Source organism: Otolemur garnettii, unplaced genomic scaffold (genome assembly GCF_000181295.1).
Source record: "Otolemur garnettii isolate 467f Iridium unplaced genomic scaffold, OtoGar3 scaffold00164, whole genome shotgun sequence".
Lineage (NCBI taxonomy): Eukaryota > Metazoa > Chordata > Mammalia > Primates > Galagidae > Otolemur > Otolemur garnettii.
The window spans coordinates 1311369-1321292 of NW_003852559.1; the positions used below are offsets into that span (position 1 = coordinate 1311369).

Below are 9924 nucleotides of genomic sequence, written 5' to 3' on the forward strand. Positions count from 1 at the left end.
ATGATCATAAGTATCTGCTACTGTGTCATCAAATTGAGAATATACCATTTCAAGATGTTGGCTTCAAAACTAAAATAACTACTGGCAATTTGATGAAAAACTCTCAAAATCTATGAGAATAGTAATTTAATTATCTAAAATGTTTTCTTTTTCCAAGTGAGGATATGTAAATTGAATGCATACTATATCACATATATACTATTCCCACATAGTATGAGTATGCCGCATCCAAAACGTTTGGGACCAGGAGTGGTTCAGATTTGGGATTTTTTTCAGAATTAGGAATATTTGCATTATATGTACTTACCTGCTCAGCATCTGAAATCGGAAATGCTCCAATGTGCATTTCCTTTGAACTTCAAAAATTTCCAATTTTAGAGTATTTCAGATTTTTGGATTAGGGATGGGCAACCTGTACCTAGTTTCCAGTATGTGTGTGTATATATACTAAATATTTAAAAGGATAACAGTTCTGTGATACGTTAATATTATGATTCAACATTTTGTCTGAATTATTCCACATTCATGACTACCTTAGAAACTACTAATTTTCCCTTCATTTTATCTGAACTAAAGGACCTAACTGGAAGCACATGCACTAGAAGATTAAAATGTATTATTTTACATGTAAACAGTGCCATCTTCTGGCACTATTGGTGTAGCGGCATAAAATTCATTTTGTAACTGCCATATTTTTGGACAAGTTACGTGTACAGATTATTGAGTAAAAATCCTTAGCCTAAAATCTGTTAATCTTTTTAAAAATAAACTTTAAAAAGGAGCATTTTAAATCACGTTTTCAAAGATATAATTTAATAGAAGACCAAATCAGGACCCTAGATTCTCTACTAAAATTCCACTAACTAGATAGTGAACCTTGGACTGACTATCCAGCCACTCTGGACCTTGGTTTCATTATCCATAAGGTTGTTCAACTAAATCATTAGTTATCACCTTAATTCTAAAATTTCATTTGATCTTAGCTTTAGAAAATGAATATTTCTGTTTTTAGCATCCTAATACGAAATATAAGCTTGTTTATGACACACTTGTAGTTACGTCTTTTATTAATACGAATTTGGTTATGTATTCTGTTTGAATTTTCTTCAGAAACAGTCTTAATTGGACAGACTCCTTATCCAAATAGCCTCCCCTTAAACAACATGCATTAAAACAATTTTATTGTATTATGAAGAAAAAACTCAAGTAACTGAAAGTTTTCAAGAAATACTCTATAAAGATAAATGTGCATGTTTTGATAAGATGGAGTCCATGCCCAATCAAGTTCCAAAAAGTTAACGTGAAGAATTCCCTCCAAAGCTCTTAGAATCTCAAGTCTTATTCTGATAAATAAAAAGCAGAACAAGCTCAGAGTTTGGGCAGCTTTTCCCGCCAGGGCCTGTTGCCTATACATACATGTATTATAGGTTTGACACTTTTGGCCTATCTGTACTACCATTTATTTCTTCCAGTATATTTGCCATCAACTCAATTCTTGTTTCAAAATGTCTTTCCCTAATGAACCCCTTCTTATTCAACCTCTCTGGCATCTATTTCATCCAGGCTCTCAACTTCCCAGCCCTGTGCTAAAATATCCACCATAGTCCATTGCTTTTCAAAGAGTGTTCTAAAGACTTGCATCAGAATCAGTGAGGATGCCAGTTAAAACAAGTCAACTCCTACAACACGTGCTATAGATGAGCACTGTCCAATAGAAATGTAAGATGAGTCACATAAGTAATTTTAAATGTCTCGGTAGTCCCATTAAAAAAACTAAAAAGAAACAAGTGAAATTATTTTAATAATATGTTTAATGCAATGCATGCAAAATAACATTTCAATATGTAATCAATTAGAAAACATATTAATGTGACACTTTACATTCTTTTTTAATACTAAATCTTTGAAATCTGTATTTTATACTTGCACTATCTATCAATTCAGACCAGCATATTTCAAGGGCTTAACTGTCACCTGTGGCTAATTACTATTACATTGGACAGAACCAGCCTTGGGGGAGGGAAACTAAAAGCCAGGAATTTGAAAAATACAGATTCTTCTACACACTCAAGTTTGAGGACCATCACCCTAGACTGTCCTGTAAGACTGCCACCATTACGTTAGGGGGAAAAAAATGCCCCTTTAATTATTTCAATCTGAAAAACCTACAAATCCCTGGTACTTCCAGTTTAGTCAACCCAGATGGGTACTCAAAGTTCCCTAAAAGTGACCTCATTCATCCATTCAACCTACTAATTAGAAAATATTTTAGGTTCTTCCATAAAGCTCTCCTAGACAAATATTCAAATGCTCATTCATTCAAAAAATACACAGCATTTGTAAAGAACCCACTAAATGCCATTATGCATCTTACAGATGTTAAAAATGGAGGCCATAGTTTAGATATATCCCAAGGCCAATTGCTCGTAAGCGCATAACCAAAATTTAAATCATTCTGATTTCCTGAAACACTATCTCCAGTCACAAACACAAAACATACGCTTTACATTTTTGTCAGTATGATCAGTGAAATTAAGCCAATCGGTTATAGACAAAGCAACTTACATAGGTCTATTTGCCCTAAAAAAACCCAAAACCAAATAAAAAAAAAGTCTTAATGTATGAATACATGCATGAATAGCAATCACGAAAAAGATCAAAATACTGCCTTCTTAATATTTTATAACCTATGGTGTAACTGCTGTTTGGCAAGCTTCTGACCATACTTAACACTTGGTTTGAAGTCTCCTGGATTGTGACCTGTAGTTTTTGTTTGACAGTAAACTTTCAGATTGATCTAACTTGATATGATTTTGTTTTTGGTGCAGGAAAGCTCTATAATTATTTACATAATTATTATGTAATTATTTACAATGAAAGAAATGCTCTGAAGTAGCACTAGGACATGCTACGAAAATACTTCACCCTTTCCTGTCCCTTACATGCAGTGCTTTAAGAGGCTAACACAGAAGGGTAAAGTAAATCTCCACGAAACCCAGAGAAGAGATTTTTAAAACTCCTCTTTGGATCCTGTCTGGAGTCACAGCTGGAAAAAAAAAAAAAAGAAAATACTTAAAAGCAGGTACTTACACAGTCTAAGGGGTCAAAAAATTTTAATACATTAACATTTCAGAAAGATGCAAACATGTTACAGACTTGAGGGATTAAAAATTTTTTTAAAAGTCAGAGACTGGAAAACGTGTAAAGGCCTTTGAAAGGGATACCTGGCTAAGGTACCAGACTAGTTCTGGGGCCAACAGCTAGCAAGGTTAACAGGAACCTCACTTCAACAACCAGGAAGAAATTGTCAACCACCACGCAGCTTAAAACAGGACCTCAAACCTCACATGAGAGCCCACTTTTTGTTCAGAGTCTGAGCAGAATATCCACCTATAATATTCCCAAACTTCTGACCTGCAGAACTGAAACAATAAATGAATGTTGTTTTAAAGCCACTAATTTATGGTAATTGGTTGTGCAGCATCATAAGTTACACACTCAGTTGTTTCTCAAATAAATAAATAACAGTATGTCTGGTGAATATCGAAGTTTTTCAGGCTTCATTTTACAATAAGATTCCAAGCTGCTTTAGAATACAGTCCTTTCACAACTGACATGAACATTAACTGTGCACTATTTCCTTAATATCTGTCACCCTAACATGGAAAGTGACTGAATTTGAGTCAAAATTCATTGAAAAATTCTTCAATGTTGATGGGCCTTACAAATAACGTGACCGTATTTCTGGCCAGCCACCTAAGCTTGAGCGGGCTGGACAGAAGGAACCTCCAGACACAGCCCCCAGCCTTCCAGACTCTGCCCCCGCCACCGAAAGGGGGGCCCTGAGCCCAGGACAGACGTGAACAAAGGACAGAAAAGCGGGTGCGGCTCGTCCCTTCAAGATCTAACCCAGTTTCTCGAGCAAAGCCGCGGTCTCTCACAGAAAACAGATGCTCTGAAGCTGTGGCTTAGCTGCCGCGCACGCAGTTGGTTTTTAAATTCCTAAAGAATCTGGCAGAAGTTTAGACAGCTCGCTAGGGACCACTGGGGCAACTCCAGGCAGGGCTGGCAAACAGTTATCTGTTGGAAAGTATCTGTTATACTTTCAAGTTCAGAAATTGTGCTGCTTGTCGCCCAGTCCACAGACCTAGCGCGCAACCACTAGAACTGGGATCGCACATCTTTTCTCCCACCACCACGACCAGAGACAACTAGCAACAAGTACCCACCGCAGCTCCACTACCCGGAAGAGCGCGCCCCGCCCAGCCACCAACTGCGCCTGCGCGAATCTGGCGTTCTGGAAGGCGTGGGACGCTAGAGGCAAAGGGCAGGACCCCGCCGCGCGGGGCGGGGCTTAGGGGCTCCTCGCGCCTGCGTACGACGGCGTGCTGCGTCGTTACTTTTGAAACGATTGGCGGGGAACGGCTGCGGGGACCGCTGCGGTTGCTGTTTGCCGGCTGGAAGCGCGTGCCTTCGTCCGGGGACCTGGCTATGGCGCTGCAGCTGTCCCGGGAGCAGGGCATCACCCTGCGCGGGAGCGCCGAGATCGTTGCCGAGTTCTTCTGTAAGCCCTCGCGCAGGCCGGGTGGGGGACAGTTGAGTCCGGGCGGCTCCGCAGGCCCGTGGCTCGGCCTCCGCGTCTGGGGAAGCCCTCACGGCCTCCGGCCTCCAGCTCCATCGGAGTAACGGGGGAAGAGGCGGCTGCGGGAGCCTCCTCCCGACGCGCTGCTGAAGGTGGAGCCGGGAGGCTTAGGTGCTTCCGAGGCCTACTCGCGGTGTAGCCTCTCGGGAGCGTTTGTTAAAAGTGCAAGTGCTCCCACCCCTGTTCCCCGAGATTTGGGACGGAGAGTGACTGCGGTCAGGCGCGGGGTGTATTTTTAGCAAGGCCCTCCTCTCGGTGATTCTGAGGTTGGGGTCTAAGACTTGGGGAAGCTCTGTTCTCCGTCAGGCTGACTGTAGGTTCTAACAGAACCTAACAGGATTTGTGAGGAGAAAAGGAGGAAAAAGGGAGAGGCTTGCCTGAGGCCCTGGATTAATCAATCAGGTGCCAGCTCGGATGCCAAAGCCGTCTTTGACATCCGCTGACCACATAATCTGAATTTGGTCTTGTATTACAGTGAAGTGAAATTTGGCAGTGATTAATGCACTTTGCCATTTTTTTCTTTTATTGCCACATAATTGCAGGTATCTTTTTTACTTAGAAGCAAGAGTTTACGGTTTTTTAATGCCAGTCTGTACCTGCTCTGCTTTCAGCGGAACACACAAATGTCTTTTACCACTTTATAGTATCAATGAAACCATAACCATATCTAAATACATTTTATTTTCTAGAGTTAAAAAGTGATAACAGCTTCTCTATAACATTTCTTTTGCTTTCAGCGTTTGGCATCAACAGCATTTTATATCAGCGTGGCATATATCCATCTGAAACTTTTACTCGTGTGCAGAAATACGGACTCACTTTGCTTGTAACTACTGATCTTGAGCTCAAAAAATACCTAAATAATGTGGTGGAACAGCTAAAAGGTATTTAATCATTGTAAACAATTTGACTGTTGCAGCCCTTCTAGGATCTACATTTCCTAGCATCTTAAGTGGCCATTTTTCAGTTCGGTACAAAAAATTGGAAAATGTACTACTATCTCAAATATAATGATTCTCACCTGGGAGGAAGTAAATAATATATGTAGAAAGAAATCTCATCCTTCTTCACTATATTTTGATGTTATGAATCTGGCATGGCTTAACAAAACAGTTTTTCATCAAATAATTCCTTTGGAAATGGCTTTTGCCACTAATATGACCATATGGAACAAGTTGGAATTCCATATAATTATGATGGTGTTTATTACATGTTTGAAAACATATACGCTATATAGTCTTGATTCTCTGTAACTGGTTGGAGTCTGATGTTATTAAATTAAGATCAGGGAAGTTAACACGGATTCAACCAAGGTACTAAACTTAAAAAAAAAAAATGTAGTAATTAACAAAATAACATTTAGTAGACTTTTCTTCTTTTTCATGTATTTTCATTTTGTCTTTTTAAAAATTCTGCCTGTATGTCAGTAAGGTTTTTTTCTATCTGAACATTTGTTTTTCCCCTCTTACCTCAAGAAATTTCTGTTTTACCTGTTGGATGAATATTTATTCTCCATCTATTTCTTTCTTCCCTTCTAAAATTCTTATGGTTTTCTCTTTCACAGTTGTCTGATTTTTCCCAGTTGGTCTTCTAAAATGACTGTCTGCCCATACTACAGTGGCTATCTTGTTCTTCTTTGAATTTTTAAATTTAGAAATAATTCATTCATTTTTGTTCAGAATTTTTGCTTCAAATGTAGCTTCATTCTGATAGTTTTAGTTAAATTTTTTAACTTCAGTTTTAATATGCCCTTCTGAAGATGACCATCTAAACGTTGTTAGCTTGATGCCTCTCTTTTAAGCTACATTATTCTATAAATAAGCTGTTACTATTACCCTGCCATTTTACCTACAGTAATGGAATCCCTCAACATTTGTGCAGGTTGTGTTTCAAGCCTGACAGTCAAAGGAAGACAGGTTTTATTTTCTAGTGCAAGGTTTCTCAACCTTCAGCACTATTAACATTTGAGCTTGTATGTTTCTTTTGTTTGTGTGCTTTTCTGTGTATTATAGGATGTTAAGCAACGTCCTTGGCCTCTAGCTTTTTACGGTCTTTATCCTATTTCTTCCCTCCTGTATTTTCTTCTTCTCTGTTTTGATTTACTTATTCCTACTGGTTTCCTCTTTGCAATTTTAAAAGAACAAATTACCACCTAACCTAAATCTGCTTCACATTACTGTGTAATCACTTCCTTTTCAGAGTAAAACTATTATAATAAAAAGTTACTGTTATATGCTATGCTCTGGGTCACAAGGCGTAGCAGGCTACATCAAACAGGTGGCCTGTTTTCATACTGTCCATGAGCTAAGAATGTTTTTACATTTAAAGGTTTGTTTAAAAAAGAATATGCAGCAGAGAGCTTGGTATCTCATAAGTCTTAAATATTTACAAAATATGGCTAGATTGATGTTTCTTCACTTTAAAAATTTGCTTATTCCTGAATATACCAATTTCCAAGATTAATTCCTCTTCTCTCTTTATAATTTCTTTATAAGTGATCTATGATACGTGCATAGCTTTACTAACTTTTGTGTAGTCAACCCATAAACTTACATCTCACCCAAGTCTTTCCTTATTCAAGATCCATGTATCCAGTAGCTATATCTTTATGCTACAAGCATAATAAAAACTGAATTTAGGATCATCTCTGAACTTGGGAGCCTTTGGTCCCAAGCCTCTTTCCTGTCAATGGATGACTCAATTGTAGGACCAGAAATACGAAGTACAAGTCAGAAACTTGGGTGCTATCTCTGAATCACTTTCCTTTCTTAACTCCCATAACAACTCTATTTTTTTTTTTTTTTGAGACAGTCTCACTGTGTTGACCTGTGGCTTCACAGCTCACAGCAACTTGAAACTCCTGGGCTTAAGCGATTCTTTTGCCTCAGCCTCCCAAGTAGCTGGGACTACAGGCACCCGCCGCAACGCCCAGCTATTTTTTGGTTATAGTTGTCATTGTTTGGCAAGCCCGGGCTGGATTCGAACCCACCAGCTCCAGTGTATGTGGCTGGTGAGCTAGCCGCTGAGCTACAGACACCAAGCTTCCCATACCAAATCTAGTAAATTTTAACAATGTTAAATCTTTTCTCTGTCTACTGATCTATTTTGACCAGTTTATCTTCCTACAAGCTTTCATTAACTCTCACTTAAATTACTGATTGACTAACTAGTGTTCCTAGAACTCCTTTTTACCTGAAGTCCAAATCTAATTACATCATGCCCTGCTTCAAACAGAGTGAATGACTATGCTGGTCTTTAAGAGTAATTTTTAGAATTTTATCCACCTGGCTTTACATAAATAAATTCCTATTTATCCAGCGTTACCCTGTTTATCCTTTGTTTCTTCATTGCAGTTTTACTGGCCTGCTTTCAGTCTTTTGGTCATATGTTCTTCCCTTTAGAGTATTTAAGGCCTCTTCCTTTTGCATGTTTGGTGTTGTTAATACTAATAATACTAATAGCTAAACTCAGACCTTCCCAGGCCTCCCTGAATGGGTCAAATGTTCCTGTTTTATGCTTTCATTGCACCATATACCTTTTTAATAGCAGTCATTTGATCATTTCTCATTTATTGATGTGATACTTAGATTAATACCCATTTCCTCTGTCCTTACCTTGGATTAGGATGGAACTACCATATGTTCAGTACTCACTGTAAGTGGTACAGATATTCAGAGTTTGAAAACCTAAGCTAGGTTACAGGTAGGGTGTGTGGGAGGACATGTTAAATAGCAGTGGTAGAAATGCATTTACTAAGGATAGGAAGTAATGCCTAAGAAAAGAGCTGCTTTGCAATGCAGTGAACTAAAAAAAGATGGCCTTAAATGTGTTTCAGATTGGTTGTACAAGTGTTCGGTTCAGAAACTGGTTGTAGTTATCTCAAATATTGAAAGTGGTGAGGTCCTTGAAAGATGGCAGTTTGATATTGAGTGTGACAAGACTGCAAAAGACGATAGGTAAGTAGATATTAAGTTATTTTCATTTTCCTTTAAGACTTTACATTACTAAATGTTCCAATTATACTGAACTAGTTTTATATAAATTATAGTCTATTTCCAGGTTACGTTTTAATTAAAAATAGTTTTACAGAGTAAATCATACATGAACTTTATAGACACCCTGTATAGTATACTTTTAATATAATTGCCTTTATTGTACAGTGAATTTATAACTTTAGTATGGTGGTATATACAAAACTATACAGTGTATTAGATGGACCGTTGAATGAATTTATCAAAAGTACTTTTAACTGTAAGGGATAATTTTAGACTCTTACACAGCTTAAGAGTCAGCGCGATGGTACTTTGTTTGATGCCATGAACTTCTGAAGACACTTCTGAAAGTTCTAGGCACCTTGGATGGGAAATGCCCACCTTTGTATTTCAGTGCTTAGTGTTGTCCTGGGCATGCTTTTCTGTAAACTCAGAACCATTTCTCATACTGAAATTGAATTTGCTTCTGAAGCTTTTGGTCTGTTTTAGGAAATGTTTAGCATATAAAAATAATTTTATGTATAACTTAATATTTTATTTGCAATAAAAGAAAATTAGAAATTTAGACATTACTAAAATGGTCAAAATACTTGCACTAATTAAATATTTTAGATACTGTTTTTTATTTTACGAGATCCTGAAGTTTTCCTGACTTAAAGTAGTTGACAAATTTTCTAGTCAGTCTGATACTAGATGACTTGCTTGATACTAAAACCAACCCTAAAAGGTGGTTGGAAGGATAAATTAAGGATAAGGATATGTATCGTGCCTACCGGGTTATAGATCCAAAGGATACTCTTAACATTTTAAAAATATCTCCTTTTTTGTGCTTATTCCATATTAGGGTTTGTTTTTCTGGAAAAATAGTGAACCAGACTATTTTATGAACTGAAAATGACTTTCAGTTAAGGCAGTTCTGAATAATTATATAACTTAAAAAATAATTTTAAGCAAATGATGGATCATAAAAACTTGTTACAACCGACTGAGAAAATGATTGAAGGATATAATCTGAGAATTTTATGTTTTTCTCAAGAGTGGTGACTGAATTCATTATGTGTTTTATTATAAATTTTAAAACTCCTTTTTTATGCATTGCTTATCGATTTTGAGGGTATTTAATCAGATGAATAGTTTTACAACTCTTTTACTCATTAAAACCTAAAATGAATTAATTGATTTTGGCTCTTTTGACAGTGCACCCAGAGAAAAGTCTCAGAAGGCTATCCAGGATGAAATCCGTTCAGTGATCAGACAGATCACAGCTACAGTGACATTTCTGCCACTATT

At 37.5% G+C, this 9924-nt stretch overlaps 1 protein-coding gene and 1 non-coding gene across 2 annotated transcripts in view; both read left to right on the top strand.

Moving 5' to 3' along the window:
• The first annotated feature begins 2927 nt into the window (after positions 1 to 2927).
• On the top strand, positions 2928 to 3048 carry LOC111728513. The gene has a single exon (XR_002775783.1). It is a non-coding gene; the product is annotated as a small nucleolar RNA SNORA26 (small nucleolar RNA).
• A 1337-nt stretch (positions 3049 to 4385) lies between these two features.
• MAD2L1 (mitotic arrest deficient 2 like 1) overlaps positions 4386 to 9924 on the top strand; it is a 7523-nt gene continuing 1984 nt past the window's right edge. Inside the window, exons 1-3 of the mRNA XM_003800058.1 lie at positions 4386 to 4564; positions 5380 to 5526; positions 8478 to 8598. Coding sequence (XP_003800106.1) covers positions 4492 to 4564; positions 5380 to 5526; positions 8478 to 8598 — 341 coding nt within the window. The 5' untranslated portion in view covers positions 4386 to 4491. The remainder of the gene's footprint in view (positions 4565 to 5379; positions 5527 to 8477; positions 8599 to 9924) is intronic.